This window comes from Budorcas taxicolor, chromosome 16, assembly GCF_023091745.1.
Source record: "Budorcas taxicolor isolate Tak-1 chromosome 16, Takin1.1, whole genome shotgun sequence".
Lineage (NCBI taxonomy): Eukaryota > Metazoa > Chordata > Mammalia > Artiodactyla > Bovidae > Budorcas > Budorcas taxicolor.
The window spans coordinates 31,116,239-31,133,459 of NC_068925.1; the positions used below are offsets into that span (position 1 = coordinate 31,116,239).

The window sequence follows — 17,221 nt, forward strand, 5'->3', positions numbered from 1 at the left end:
CATTGCCTTCTCCTTATAACTCACTAATGGGTCACAATTTGAAGTCTGAAAAACACTACTATACTCTGGAAGCATGTATGGAATATAAGGACAAGTAATGACCCTGCCTGAACACCTTGACCTGTCCTGATATCAGATAAACCCCACAACTATTAAGTTTCACTAATCTCTGATTATATTTTAGCCAAAGATAACAGGGTTCATGTCATTTATTGAAAAATTTTTAAGTTGTACCAAAAAAAATCAAAGACACACACACACACACACACACACACACAGGTTAATCATATAATAGCAGTACTAAAAATGTAAAGGTAAAATGAAATAGGAAAGATTAATTCAAATTGTGAATTCTGAATTACTTTAAGACACAGAATTTGAGCACAGTTTTAAAGTACTGGCTAGACTTCAACAGGACTAGTGGCAGGAAGAAGAAGAGGAGTGACATAGTATGAAAGGTATTATGGAAAATAAAAATGAAGAAAAGTATAGAAGAGTACAGAGAATGTTCAAGAATGGAGGGTATTCCACTGAGGCTGAAACACAGGATTTGGGAGAGCACAGTATTTCCAGTCATCTCTTTTTTATTTAGCACCTTGGACTGCAAGGAGATCAAATCAGTCAATCCTAAAGGAAATCAATCCCGAATATTCATTGGAAGGACTGATGCTGAAGCTGAAGCTCTGATATTTTGGGCACCTGATGCAAAGGGCCAAATCATTAGAAAAGACCCTGATGCTGGGAAAGATTGAAGGAAGGAGTAGAAGGGGACAGCAGAGGATAAGATGGTCAGATGGCACCACCAACTCAATGAACGTGAGTTTGAGCAAGCTCTGGGAGATGGTGAAGGACAGGGAAGCCTGGTGTGCTACAGTCCACGGTGTCGCAAAGAGTTGGACATGAATGAACAATAACAACAATACTACACTGTTAATGGTTTCCTCTACCAACTCTCCTTGCTTTAGCTTTCATGGCGCAGTATTTTGATTCTCTTTCTTGCTCGGATCATGTCCACAAGTTTTCTACTTCAGGTGTCCTATCTCCGTCTTCTCTAGGCACATCTGTTTTTTCATTTCACAAGCACTATTTATTGATTCTCATTCACTCCTTGTATTCACTGTTATCTGCAAAAGGTGTTGGCCAAGTTTTCTTGTAAAGGACTACATAGTAAATAGGGTTTAGGCTTGGCAGGCAAGAGGCAGAATCAAAATAACATATAGGTACATATATAATAACAGAAAAAATTTCCACATATTTCATTAGCAAAATTCAAAATATAATGATAATTAGTACAATTTTGGTAATACAGACTGCTAATGAGAAAATGTAATCCTTTTGTATGCAGAGGGGAATATAAAAGTTTGCTTAACTGGGGCTCAAAGTTCGTGATCCCTATCATCAAAAGAAAGTTGAAGTGAAAGTCGCTCAGTCACGTTCGACTCTTTGCGACCCCATGGACTATACAGTCCATGGAATTCTCCAGGCCAGAATACAGGAGTGGGTAGCTGCTCCCTTCTCTAGGGGATCTTCCCGACCCAGGAATTGTACCAGGGTCTCCTGAATTGCAGGCAGCTTCTTCACCAGGTGAACTAATAGGGAAGCCTCAAGTCATCAAAAATCTACTACAAATGTAAATCTGTAAATGCTGATCTACAATGAGACTCTACACATCCCATGTGTGAAACTATCTATTCACAAGAAAAGGTACTGGTGTCAGTTCATGAGTATATAATTTTGATTGAGCATATTCCTCAGCTGTAAGGCATTTATAGAATGCTATTAAATTTTTCTCCTGATACTTGGGTTTAAGCACGTCATTACTGCAGATTAACCACTTCTAAGTGAAAGTTAGATGGAAGTTCTTCACTGCCCAGTTAAACGGATTTTGAACTATGAACATTTTCTTTGCACTTGCATCAGGTGCCAAGAACTGATGTTAGAACTGTAGTTTGACCTCAAAAGATCTACCTGCTGCAAATCTATACGGAAATGGAGATCTCTCTCTTTTGCACTTTTGACAATATGGGAAGTAGATACAGCAACTTGACATTTCTTGTGATTCAAACATTAGCTGTCAAAATGACTTCACCACAGCATAGTTTTTCATATAAGTGTTGTTTTGTCTTGTAATCTTATATTAAATTTATTTTGAAAACATATCAAGTCTACAGGAAAAGCTAATTTCCAAGCCTATTCAATACTTTACAATAATGGCTGAAGGTGTGGTTTTGGATTCAGAAATATTTCAGCCAGCCCTTTGTTCAAAATACTGTAATAAAACGTTACCACTGTAAAATCAGTGAATGGGTGTATGGCATAGCAAGAATGTCTGGCTTTTGATTTGACAAAAAAAAAAATCCATAGAAATGATTTTAATTGTTTCCAAAAAACTGAATGAAACACAACTTTGATACTACTGGTTCAATACATGATAGATTCAAATACTTGCAGCAAGCTGCCTGCTGATTAACACAAAAATGAACATCCACAGGCTTCAAGCACCTATTATTTTCACATAATTTATAAATCTGTCCAAATAAGCCTTTTCCTGTTTTACCACACTCCGTTGACACATTTTAGCAGATTACAATTCAGGCTGTATCAAAACAATATTTTCTCAAATTCTTTGAAAATACTAGGTTGGTGCAAAACTAACTGCAGTTTTTGCATTATTGAAATTTGACTTTGATACTGGAATATATTCTTAAATAAATGTGGTTATGTTATGTATCATTTTAATGCACATTTCTAGCTTTACGGTTTGTTTGTTTCTTGCTACTGACTTATTACTCGCTGTTTACTTTATATTTATTTTAGACTAGGGAAATGATGTTAGACCAAAAAGTAAACTCAAGCAGTTTTCTTCAGTTCAAAATGGCTCATAAAGCAGCAGAGACAACTCACAACATCAACAATGCATTTGGTCCAGGAACTGCTAAAGAAGGTACAGTGGTGATGCAAGAAGTTTTGCAAAGCAGACAAGAGCCTTGAAGATGAGGAGCACAGTGGCCATACACTGAAAGTTTACAACGTCCACGACAGAAGCCGTTACAGAAGCTGATCATCTTACAACCACTCAAGAAGTTGTCCAAGAATTCAATATTGGCATTCAATCTTCAATGCCATCCTACAGTCAGTTGGCATTTGAAGCAAATTGGAAAGGTGAAAAGGCTCAATAAGTGGGTGCCTTACGAGCTGACCGAAAAATCAAAAAAAATCATTGCTTTGAAGTGTCATCATCTTTTGTTTTACTCAACAGTGAACTATTTCTCCATCGAATTGTGATCTGTGACAAAAAGTGGATTTTATACGACAGTTGGTGATGACCAGCTCAGTGGCTGGACCGAGAAGTTCCTCCAAAGCCCTTCCCAAAGCCAAACTTGCACCAAATAAAAGGACATGGTCACTGTTTGGTGGTCTGTTGCAAGTCTGATGTACTATACCTTTCCGAATCCCAGCAAAATCATTACATCTGAGAAGCAGGCTCAGCAAATCGATGACATACATTAAAAACCGCAATGCCTGCGGCTAGCACTGATCAACAAAAGGACCCAATTCTCCATGATAATGCCCGATTGCACAACCAATGCTTCCAAAGTTGAAGGAATTAGGCTACGAAGTTTTGCCTCATATGCCATATTCACCTGCCCTCTTGCCAACCGACTACCACTTCTTCAAGTATCTAGACAACTTACTGCAGGGAAAATGGTTCCACAACCAGCAGGATGTAGAAAATACTTTCCAAGAGTTCATCAAATCCCAAAGCATGGATTTTTACACTACAGGAATAAACTTATTTCTCATTGGCAAAAATGTGTTGATTGTAATGGTTCCTATTTTGATTAATAAAGATATATTCGAGCCTAGTTATAATGATTTAAAATTCATTGTCAGAAACTGCAATTACATTTGCGCCAACCTAATAATATGATGATAATGATTCCACAAAATGTTCAGAGAGGCTAATTCCTCAGATACTTCAAACTCAAACACTGATTCCTCAAATAACAAGGATTGAGCAGAATCAGCAACAATCTTTCCACTCAAGAGTCAAAGAAAACCTCTCAATGTGATAGGAAATGATTATATCTCTCTGCTTTTATAATCTACCATTGATGCTCCTTCCAATGTCCTCAATTCTTTGAGCAACTGTTCTCCTTAAGTCTTAGACAAGTTTATTTTCTGTGGACACATTTCTTTGGCTGCTGCAATCATATATGATTTCATTAACTCAATATTGATCAATGGCTTCCCTCGCCTGATTAATAAATGAGACACTCAGGTACTATAGTTGCAGCCTCACTTTAATTTTTTATTTTGTGAAGAGATTCTGCTATGGTAAGATACTGGGTTACATTTTCTAACTTTTCTGACTGCTGCTTTCCTGTGAGTTAGGAATGTTGTGATGAGTGCTCAGTTTAGCCGTGTAGACATTTACTATATTCTATTAGTACAAGTGAAGCACAGTGGTGTAATGAACACCATGCTGTAATTTATTAATAAAATAATCCACAATCTTCTGTGCCTTTAAAGCATGCTGTTTGAAAAATCTACCTTTCTTATTTTGACATGAGGCATATGTGCTATTAATTTAAATAAAAAATGCCATGGTATAGCGAGATATATATATGTGTATTATATATAAACATATATACAGCACTTGAAATGTCACTGCAATTTATAGTCTGCTGAGCACAGCAGTGCAAAGTAATGAGTAACACATATAGTGTTACCCTCTGTCACAGTGCCAGTCTCCATCACAACTAGTCAACTTTGCCACTGAGGCACAAAAGCAGCCATAGGTAGCATGCAAATCAATGGCATGGCTATGTCAGTAAAACTACAGACAGTGAAATCTGAACTTTAAAAGATTCACTCTTCTTTTGATTTTCTTTCAACTGTTTAAAAGTGTAAAATAATTCTTAGCTTGCAGGCTGTGTGAAAATAGGTGGTGGTCCAGATTTAAACCACAGGTCAGAGCTTACCAAAATCTGATCTATAAGATAATAACTCCAAAATAAATGGTGCTATTTACCCTTAGAAACACCAGACTAATATCTATAACCCATTAAATAGATCACACTATAATTCAAACCCAACATACACCAAATTAAACTAACCATTTTCCCATCTACTCTAAATCTTCTCTTCCTTCCTATATTCCCCAACTCTGGAATCAACTACTGAGTACAGAACCCTGTAAGTCAGACACCAGAAAACTGGGAATCATTTTGATTCCTCTCTCCGCCCCTGATATTCACTCTAACACAAGTTCTAATTATTTTATTTCCTAAATAGTACCTAAATCCATCCCCTCCATCAGCTTTATTCAAATTCTCATTATCTGTCACCAGAATATTGTCTCCTAACTTGTCTCTCTAGTCTGCTGCTGCTAAGTCGCTTCAGTCACATCCGACTCTGTGTGACCCCAGAGATGGCAGCCCATCAGGCTCCCCCGTCCCTGGGATTCTCCAGGCAAGAACACTGGAGTGGGTTGCCATTTCCTTCTCCAAGGCATGAAAGTGAAAAGTGAAAGTGAAGTCACTCAGGCATGTCTGACTCTTAGCGACCCCATGGAGTGCAGCCTACCAGGCTCCTCCTTCCATGGGATTTTCCAGGAAAGAGTACTGGAGTGGGTGCCATTGCCTTCTCTGCTCTAGTCTAGCCCTCTGAAATCCATCCTTCACACTGCTGCTAAAATGTTCTGTATAAAATACAAAACTGATTATCACACTGTCCTTAAAATCCTCCTTGAAATTAGAATAAAATTTGAACTCTTCTGCATGGCCTACACTCAGGAAGCCTCATTTTACCTATCTCTCCCCTCCTTATCATAACCCTATTAGCCTTCCTCTCATTCCTCTGACAACCCCATCCTTTCCTGCCACAAATACTTCTACAGTCCTAAAACAGCAGTTTTGCTCCGAGAAAGAACCCTGGAAAAGCATGACAGAAAGTAGAAGGAGGAAAGCTAAGATATCAGTCAGTTCAGCTGCATTTCTATGTGCTTCACTGTCTAGGCTTTCAGATAGGAAAGTGAAAGTCGGAGCCACGCTGCCATGTTGTGACCCCATGGACTATACAATTCTCCAGGCCAGAATACAGGAATGGGTAGCTGTTCCCTTCTCCAGGGGATCTTCCCAACCCAGGGATTGAACCCGGGTCTCCTGCATTGCAGGCGGATTCTTTACCAACTAAGCTGGCTTTCGGATAGAATGTCATTTTAAAAATCACACACATGAGTTCTATGATTTAAAAAAATATTGCCTTTGAAACTCATGGCAGTTAAAGTCTAATTTACATACCACAATGTATAAAGTGCTACACAGTGTGACTCATATATCTCTCCTCTCTCATCATCAAAGCCTCTTTATCGTCCATCAAGAGGAACATAACAGGTGGCTTCAGATGTCCATGTTTACCAGCCCCTCTCTGCCTCTTCTCCCTTCTTGGTTTAGCCAACTTACACTTGTCTCAGAAGAGCCCTTATTGACTTTATATCTTTGAATAGATGTTATATTTTTCTTTATAAGAAACAATGTGAAAATATTATTTAATTGACTGTGAATTTCTTATCTGGCTTCCCTCACAAGAATGTAAGAATAAGATCTTTGTCTGTCTTATTTACTACCAAATTGCTAGAATCTAAAGAACAGTGCCAAGCACACAGGACATGTTCAATAAATGTTTATCAAATGAAAAATGTCTTATTAATTTTTATATACCAGTACATAGAGTAGTGGCTGGCACAAAACTGTCACTAAGCATATGCATGCTAAAAAATAAATCTTGAAATAAAAATTGGGGTCAGAAAATGAAGACCCTGAGTAATAGCCCAGGAATCTTGTGTTCAACTGTGGTAGATTCTGCCTTATTTTCCTATTCACTTGTTCATCTCTTCAATCTTCATTTGGCAGTGTTTCTAATAGTTTGATTTTCCTCCAAGCTCTTCCCCAACTTCTTTTGTCTAGTGGTCCATGATGTTAATATAAAATTAAACAAAGCCTACATTTAAAATATGGCTCTTCTTAAAGCAGCACATGACAACTTTGAAAAATATGTAAAATTCTAAATAGTTAATAGAATACTATTACAATAGAAATAAAATACATTGACAGAATCATGGGGAAAAAATCCCGACCACCTTTTACAGAATTTAAATGTTTGGATTTGACTTACTTACTAAAAAACATTAAAAATTCCAATTGAAAGGCATTAAATTACCCAGGGAAACAAATCATATATCAAACTTATACTCTCTGAAATACAGTGGTTTTCTAAAGAACATTTACATTTAAACAATGCTTCACAGAAAATAATGCTACATTTTGCCAATAAAAAGGTAATAAATATATAGAAACATATAACAATGATTCTTACTAAGTTATTGTCATCCTGGAAAGCATAATGTAAAGTTGTAATCCATTTATTGTCTCCATTCACTAACACATCCCTTTCTTCACGAAAACATGCTGTCTGAAAAGGAAAAAAATAAATTTTTAGATAATACTTTATGTAAAACTAGGAAATATATTATGCAAACAACTACTCAAATATTTATTATATTTTCTGTTCTGAAAAAGGAATACATTATAGGTATGACTTTCCAACATTATTATATGACTTATAGTAACAATAAAGTCATATAATGTTATTTCCAACATTATATGACTTTCCAGTAAGTTTCAAAGAACCCTCAAAAGCTGAACAAATGAATAGTAAACTTAAAAGTATTTTATATTTAAAATTACTGTCATAGTTCAAAAAATCAGAAAAGTACACAGAATTATTTAACAATCATGGTTCAATCTACCACTTAGATAACATAAATGTCAACAATGTCACGTTTACTCCTAACCTATTTGCTTTTAAGAAAAGAGAAGTTGTAGCCTTCCTATTTCTAGAGAAGTATCAGCAGTTCTTCCTCTAAGAAAAATGAATAATCTGAAGTTAGTATATATTCCTCCCATCACATCCTTCATTACACATGTATGTGTCCAAAAACAATAGAAATGCTTTGTGTCTTGAAAATTTCTGTGAATACTGTAACTGTATCTATCCCTTTGCAATGTGATTACTTTTAAATCGATAATGGCTGTTTAATTTTTAATTGCTACAGTATTCCATTCTATGATCATAGCAGAATTGCCTCATGTAACCCCCCCATTATGAAAACATAGGTTATTCCCATTTTTGCATCATTTCAATATCGCAATAAATATATTTGTACAAATGTACAAGAGTTTCTCTAGGGTATACACTTGGAAACAGAAATGCTAGACTTAAGCGTTTTCAACTTTATCAGACACAACCTAGTTTCTCTGTTAAGTGCTATACCAATTTCTACCTTTACCCCAGTGTATGAAATCACCCATTTTCCACAACATCCTGAATTCTACTTGGCACTTTTAAGCATGTTTCAATAAGACTTTTAAGCATGTTTCAATAAGATGGGTATGAAATGATATCTCATCATTCTTTTAATTAGCATATTCTTAATTACAGGTACAAATAAATAATTTTACCTATGCTTATTGGATATCTGAGTTTTCTCTTTGAAAAACTCCCTTTGCCCATTTTCTCTAAAGGATTATCTTTTTCAGATTTATAAAAGTTTTAATTTATTCTCAGGATATACTTCCATTATTATAAAGATACAGCCTGGAGAATTTTAGAAATATGTTACTAAAAATAAAAAACAACTTTGTATGATACAATTCTACACTATATTTTTAAATTTTTAATTAAAAAACCACTATGCCAGAAAGTTTCAAAAAGAACTGAAAGGTAAAGTAGAAACCGAAACTTTTCCCTCATAGATTCACTGTCCCCTTGTGACGTCCAATGATTAACACCAATAACTCAGTTGAATTTCTTTTCAGAAAATTTCTTTGTACATACACACATACAGACACACGCATATAGACACACACATCCTATATTCATGTGGTATCCCATCTGCCCTAACTTTTCTTTCTTTACACAAATGAGATCACAGTGCTCTATAAATCCTTTTTTCAAGTAACAACATATCTGAACAGCCTTCCATACCTGTACTAGAAGGCTACCTAATTTTTCTCAATGGCTATACCACATTTCATACACATTTAAAAATCATCATGCAGTGTCCTACACATAGCAGGTACCTAGTAATTTATTTCCCACAAGATAAATTCACTAGTCATGATATACAAAACAACTCACATTATCTAACCTAAGTAAGTGCCCTAATTTTTTTTCATGTATTTCCATAAATTTTATTTGATGCAACAGAATTTCTTTTTTTAATTAATTAATTTATTTTAATTGGAGGCTAATTACTTTACAATATTGTGGTGGTTTTTGCTATACAGCAACATGAATCAGCCACGGGTGTACATGTTGTCCCCCGATCCTGAACGCCCCCTTCCAGTCCTCCCCACCCCTTCCCTCTGGGTTCTCCCAGAGCACCGGCTTTGAGTGCCCTGCTTCATGCATCGAACTTGCACTCGTCATCTATTTTACATATGGTAATGTACATGTTTCAGTACTAGACCCTCAAATCATCCCACTCTCGCCTTCTCCCACAGAGTCCAAAAGTCTGTTCTTTATATATGTGTCTCTTTTTCTGTCTGATGCAACAGAATTTCTAAAGCCACTCATTAAATAGTATCACCAAGGAAAATCTTAAAAACAAAACTTAAACCAAATGAATGGGCAATTTACTCATAAATTCAGTTATTAAAATCTACCATAATTATGCTTCTGTTCACTTTAGGGGGAAAATAGTATCATTTGACTTACTCACTACTAAATTCTGTCCTTAGACTTTAACTGACCTGAGGTTATGGTTTGCTGCTAACATTTTAAAGAAGTAGTGAAGTTTATCAAGTCTAGGAGACTCCTTTCTCCTGACTTATCTCACCAGAAGAGCTGAAAATTTAAAGATATTTCCAGCTAAAATATGGAAATGTGACTTATTGCTAACTCTAAATAAAACTCCAAAGACTACCTGTTAACAGAGTTAACTTTAGTAGAGTCTGATCCATGCTAAACTATACAGTGAAAAAAAATTTTCAACATAAAACGTAAACTATAAAACTTTAAACACATACAAAATAAAGTAATCCCCTGCTCTCAATGTACCCCTCAACCAGTTTCAACAGTTATTTTTCAATCTTGTTTCATCTACACTCTCATGCACTTAGGCTTCCCCAGTGACTCATCAGGTAAAGAATTCACCTGCCATGCAGGAGATGCAGGTTAGATTCCTGGGTCAGAAAGATCCTCTGGAGGAGGAAGTGGCAACCCACTCCAGTATTCTTGCCTGGAAAACCCCATGGATGGAAGAGCTCGGTAGGCTACAGTCCATGGGGTTGCAAAGAGTCGGACAAGACTGAGCAACTTCACTTTCACTTTTCAATATAGTAAAATTTTCTATTAAGGATAAATAAGAAACTCTTATATATAAGATGAAAGTCTGGTTTTCCCACTCCATTGTTTTCCTCACAAGTGAAATTAGTTAAGAAGAAATAAAAGGTATATAAAGATTACTAAGGAGAGCGAAGCTGTAACTCCAATACTTTGGCTACCTGATGCAAAGAGCTGACTCATTTGAAAAAACCCTGATGCTGGGAAAGATTGAGGGCAGGAGGAGAAGGGGACGAGAGAGGATGAGATGGTTGGATGGCATCACCGACTCAATGGACATGCGTTTGGGTAAACTTTGGGAGTTGGTATTGGACAGGATGGCCTGGCGTGCTGCGGTTCATGGGGTCGCAAAGAGTCGGACACGCAAAGAGCGGACAACATGGATGCATAGAAAGAAATCACAAAAGAAAACAGATAAATTAACAGAATGTAAAAGTTCAACATACATAATTTATATTCCTATATAATTGCAACAATTAGAAAATCTTTTAAAATAGTATCATTTTCAAAAAAATATAAATAAATAATACCATTTCCAAAAGCAAATTAAAAACACCAACTATCTCAGAGTAAACTCAGTAAAAGATAGGCAAGGCCTCTACAGAGACAACTCTAAAATAATAGTGAGATTAAGCAACTAAATAAAGAGAGATGGAGGGGTGCAGTGTTTAAGGACTGCAAAATTCAATTAAAATCATAAGCCAACAGTTAGAAATAATTTTCAACATTTCATGATAGCAATCAATGTGAGTAATAGTCCCAAACAGAAAAAGAATGAAATAGAGGAAACGGAGACAAGGCAAGAAGGATGTATATACATAAATATATATAGACACACAAATATGTATTTTAGAGATAAGAAAACATTGCAACCATGAAACAAGACATACAAAAAGGGAACATATTGCAGCTTGCCAGACCAGAGATGCCAGAGCAGAAAGAGCTGCAGAAACCAGAAATGATGCGAGTAAGACAAACTCAACTGGGAATGATTCCTAGAGTCTGGACAACTCTGAGAGTTCAAAACTGCAGGGGACCCAGTCAGGGAGAATTACACAATTTTTCAGTCTCACCTCAAGGAGCTCAATCACACGATAACAGTAAGTAAAGGAGAAAAATCTCCTAGATCTTCCAGCAGGAAGAGAGGCAAGGAAACCATTTTGAAACTTGCCACAGCACTGAGTTCTTAACAAGGCCTGCCCTTAGGAGGAACTAATTAACCAGATCCGAATCTGCTGGAGTACGATCAGAGCCTAATTGACCTTTTGACTGGTAGAAAGGAGAACACCTAACACCAGTCAGCTGGAGCATCCTGTCTTACCTAAAGAGGGAGGAAAAAAACTGAGAAATTCTTTAAGTTTACAGTCCAGGGGCATAAGCTCACTAAAAAGGAACATGAAAAAAAAAGATCAAAGGGAGGTGCTGCTGCTGCTGCTAAGTCGCTTCAGTCGTGTCCGACTCTGTGAGACCCTATAGACGGCAGCCCATCCCTGGGATTCTCCAGGCAAGAACACTGGAGTGGGCTGCCATTTCCTTCTCCAATGCATGAAAGTGAAAAGTGAAGTCGCTCAGTCTACTGAATACTAAAAGGGTGGTTGAAAAAATAAAACACCCAATTGAAGTATTACAGCAAAAGCCAACACAACCTCACTAGTAAAGAAATAAGGAGAAATTAGCTAACTGGTCCATTAAGGGTATATCCAAATAAAAGTTTCAGAAAGAGAGAGCAAAAGAAACAAAAGAAAGGAAATTACCAAAGAAGTAATACGAGAAAATTTCCTAGAACTGAACAGCATGTATTTCAAAACTGAAAGGGCCTACAGAGGGCCCAGCACTAACAAACCCCAAAAACCCCATGATAAATATTCATATCCCATGTGCTTATATTTTCAATTCAGTAAATCCTCATAAATTCACCATCTATTTTACTCAAAAATATCAACAAGGACAATTCTAAGAATATGTTCAAAATTTTGTCCACTGCCAGGGGAAAAAAAAAAAGTGTGCTTCTGCATGGAAGTTTAGCCCTGTTTGGAACTAGCTCTAAATCACCTTAATGTTCACTGAGAATGGTCTTTGCCAAGGTAACTCACAACAGAAAGAACATTATACAACATGAATAGTATAAAATAAATATATATTTAGATAAATATATATTTATCTAAGAGAAAAAAGGATAAATAAGACTCTAAACTCTTAGTAATGATTTACTTTGAACAGAAAGACTGGTTATCTGAGGGAGAAGAAAAAGCTTTTATCTTTTTACTTATTTTCTACAGTGCTTGCATTTCTTTTTTTATTACAGGTAATAGGTCGGGAAGGAGAGGAAATCCCAGTCTAATGAACTGAATTCATTACTACTGTTACTACTGCTGCTACTGTTAACTACTACTATTGGCATGTCAATTATAAAAATAATAAAACAGGGCTAACAACAATAACAAAAATAGTAAGACAAGAGGCATAAACCAGTACTATCCCGGTTAAACTGAGATATATTATTCCTCCACTATATGGTACAGAGACAACTGAGCCTCAGAAAGGTTTGACCCTTGAGTCGGACAGCACTTCCGTAAACGATTCTGCATCTTTCAATGAAATGAGTAACATGTCTTGCATGTGAGTGAAATCCTTAAGAGTTCAATAAATTTGAAGAGAAAGTAAAATTTACAGAATTGATTGGGGGAAGTTAACTTCAGACATTGTTGACATACTAACAAAGTTTGTAAATGATGAACCTATAGATATATTAATCTTTGTAACTGTAAGTGAAAGTCTCTCAGTCATGTCCAACTCTTTGGGACCCCATGGATTTCTCCAGGCCGGTATACTGGAGTGGGTAGCCTTTCCCTTCTTCAGGAGATCTTCCTAACCAGGGATCAAATCCAGGTCTCCTGCATTGCAGGCAGATTCTTTACCAGCTGAGCCACAACGGAAGCTCTTGTAACTAACTACAAGATTATTTATTAATTATTTATCTGCCAGATACAGAAAGAGACAAGTTTCCTAGTACCTTCAAATAATATGTGTTGCACTAACTATATATTTGTTACATAACGAAAACAGAAATAAATACGACAAACAGATTGGAGGTAAATCTCTGAAAATTGTTTTAAAGTATCAACAATATACAGACTAAAATAAGAAATTTTGCTGTTCACTTGTAATTTATTAAGCATCACTGGTAGGACCAGTTTTCTAAAGCTGGGTAAGTAATGATCAAAATAAGTTTCTTCTTAATTTTTTTAAAGAAGGATTTGATAATTCAAGTATAAAAATATAATTCCATTCTGCTTTAAAATGAATTCCTTTTAAAAGTTTCAATGGAGAAATTCCTCCTTAAAAAATGAAAGTTTCAAGTAGTTTGAGTCAAGTTCTTTTCAAATAATGAACCAGCCTCGTATCCCTCAAACAAATCACACTTGCTCACAGTGTATAATTCACTTTATATATTGCCGAATTCTATTTACTAGTGTTTTGCTAAGGTATTGGCATCTATGTTCATGAGGCATATTGATCTTTAACTTTCTTTGTATGGTCCTTATCTGGTTGTTCCTTCAGAATAATACAGACTTCACAGAATGAGTGATGTTCCTTGGGTTCCATGGCCCCTAGCTGGTCCTCATTCTTTCTGCCTTTCAGAGTCTTCATATATTTGTTTTATACATAACGTCCATGGTCTTTAACTGTATTTAATGGGAGAGATTAAAAGAAGCATGTCTATTCCATTTTGCCCCAGAAACAGACTATATGAATGATTCTTTAATTCAACAAAATCATATTTAATTTTCAATTACTCCTGTTTTATCCTCAATTTTGCCACTTCCTCCAGTCAATCAGTAAAGCTAAACCAGTTACTCTTTCTTTTCAAAATTCTTCCCCAACAGCCAACATCATAAAAAGTAAGTACAAAGTTTAATTCAATCTTTTAAAAGTTCTAACCCTGGAACACTAACCCACTACAATTATGAATTCTGAAAAACAATTAAGAACATAATTATTTACTATTTTTTAATAATAAGACTTAATTGCTCTAACTGTCAGCAATGCCATTAGCCCCTCCTGGCTTTGTCTCAGCTACCAAAAGCCTACTAGTCCACATCCATGTCCTTCTGGAGGCAGCCCGTATTCAATGACTGACTAAGGCAAGTGCAAAGAGGTCAATCATTTGGTCTAAGGCAGGACAACTCTGACGGACCACTTCTGCTCCCCACTTCCCTGCTGGATCGACAGAGGCTGCTGGGACAGCCTGATGTCTCCCTGATAAATCATGTTTCACCTCCTTTCCCTTCGATCAAGGCCAATTTCAAAAGCACTCCCTAATAAACAGACTGCATACTGAACTCAATCTGACCACTGACAGTAAGGGGAAATGCAAAAGTAAATACTGAAGTTACTGAATATAATAGGCACTGGCACATAGATATGACATGAAACTTTCCAGATACTTTTTTAAACAGGATTTTATTAACTCCCTATAATCACCTCTGGGAGGCAGAGAGGGGCTGGATTTGGGTGGGGTATAGTCAATGAGTACTTTAGCTTTATCTGTAATGTGACATTACAAAGAGTTTATCCGTATTTCACTTGTGCAGCTTTTTCAGTAGACAAAAAAAAAAGAAAAAGACTGAAAGCAAAACATGCCCAAAATGTTATTAATCCTAAGTGATGGAATACAAGGGATTATTATTTTCTTTTCTGAATTTTGTTATATTTTCCGTATTTTCTAAAAGAAAGAAATACTGAAGTATTTGCTTTCACTACTGGGCTTCCTTGGTGGCTCAGTGGTGAAGAATCCACCTACCAATGCAGAAGATACAGGTTTGATCCCTGGATTCAGAAATGGCTGCCCGTTCCAGTATTCTTGGCTGGGAAATCGCATGGACAGAGGAGCCTGGCGGGCTACAGTCCACGGGGTCACAAAGAGTCAGATATGATGAGAAGCTGAGCACGCACGCACTTTCACTCCCATGGTATGTGTCTATCATCGTGGGAACCATTTTTGCTTTTCCCTATGTGTTTATTGTTTTTTTAGGTTGCTACAAGTACTGATATATAAAGATTTCTAAGGGCTAATTTCTCATTATTCTCTTATGTATCTTACTAACCCCCAGGGCTAATACTCACCTATTCAGCAGTATAATCCTTCTGCAAGTTAAAAAATTTAAATACTTCCACACTAGTAAGTTCTGCATCCCTGAGGCCCCTGAATGCCCTACCTCATCCAGGAACTCACTATAACCCAGCACAACAGGAGACCTCTAGAACCCCTCCCCAGAATTTACATATAATGTCAGTTTTGACCATACCATACCAGCTATTAGACATTTTTAACATCACTCCAGTCAGTCTTTCCCTCAAATTTAGTACCAAGATAAAAATGCTGACAATTCTTACAACAGAAGATTTTACTCTCATTCTTAATATAGAACATAGTGACTTAGCAGCAGCAGCAGCAACATAAATTTAACTGCATAGTCAGTTAATTGTATTTATCAGCAATAAATAGAATTCTTATAGGCCATATTCAAAATTCCTGCTGGCTTTTGCTTAGAGCAGAATAGAGATAAATACAAAATAATATAAACAAGTTACATCAAATTGGATATCAATCACTACAAAATTTCTTCCTATAAAAGAAACTGGTTGCCATACATCCTTTTAACATAAGAGTTTCCATTTGGTTTTCAGACAAAATTAAAATATCATCACTAATGTAACATTTATAATAACTATATCACAACTATGAATTCCTAAATTTGTTTCAGGCCTGAAAAACTGATGCCATCATAGATAAAAGGTTACTAAATGATACTTAAAGATCTATTGGCTCTCTATAATTTTATTTTTCTCTAAAAATATTTCTAAGATATTTAAATATTCTAATAATTAGAATCTTACCTCAGCTCTTTTCAGCATTTCCCATTTATTCAATATTTTCATGGCAAATACTTTATCTGCATTTTTTAGTTTCACTACAGCAACCTAGGAAAGGAAATACAACTTTTAAAATATGACAAATAATACTTTTTTCAGTCATCCATTTTCCTTTTTCCTCTCTGTAAAAAAAATAAATACCAAAATTATCAATGATTTCCATGCAGTTCAAATTCTAAGATCCTAAATCAAATAATACTGTCAGTTGAAAAAGTTACATTAGTGAACATGAGCCAAACAACTTTGTTTTTTGAATATGGTATCAGTTGGTGATTATATATTATATTCTCCTTTTCGAGTTTTCTTCCCTGGAATTTAAACTCAGTATCTACTATCTAAAAAATTGACCAAAATGTACCATATGAAATAACTAAAGCTTAGTAAACACTGAGGGCTTCCCAGATGGCTCAGTGGTAAAGAATCCGCCTGACAAGCAGGAGACATGGGTTCAATCCCTGGGTTGGGAAGATCCCCTGAAGAAAGAAATGACAACCCACTCCAGTATTCTTGCCTGGGAAATCCCATAGCTAGAGGAGCATGGCGGGTTACAGTCTATGGGGTCACAAAGAATCGGACACCACTTAGCAACTAAAGAACATTAAACACTGCATGCCAAATTCCAACACAATGTTACAGGTAAAGCCAGCTGCCAAAACAAATACATTTCATGGGGATCAAAGAGTATGACATAAACTGAAAATGGTATTATTTTTCATGCCACATAGTCTTGCACACTAAACCAACCCCCCCCCCCCACAACACACACAACCCCTAAAGATCAATTAAGGCTGATATCTCTAAAAATCGTACACTTCACACATTCCTTCCCAACAAAAAAAAAAGAACAGACACTTCTGTATTTCGTATTTTAGTT

General features: G+C 36.1%; 1 protein-coding gene across 1 annotated transcript in view; it reads right to left on the reverse strand.

The window, feature by feature from the left end:
* CDC42BPA (CDC42 binding protein kinase alpha) overlaps positions 1–17,221 on the reverse strand; it is a 296,230-nt gene that overhangs the window by 185,599 nt on the left and 93,410 nt on the right. The window contains exons 3-4 of the mRNA XM_052654292.1: positions 16,312–16,395; positions 7,381–7,476 (exon numbers count right to left, since the gene is read on the reverse strand). Coding sequence (XP_052510252.1) covers positions 7,381–7,476; positions 16,312–16,395 — 180 coding nt within the window. The remainder of the gene's footprint in view (positions 1–7,380; positions 7,477–16,311; positions 16,396–17,221) is intronic.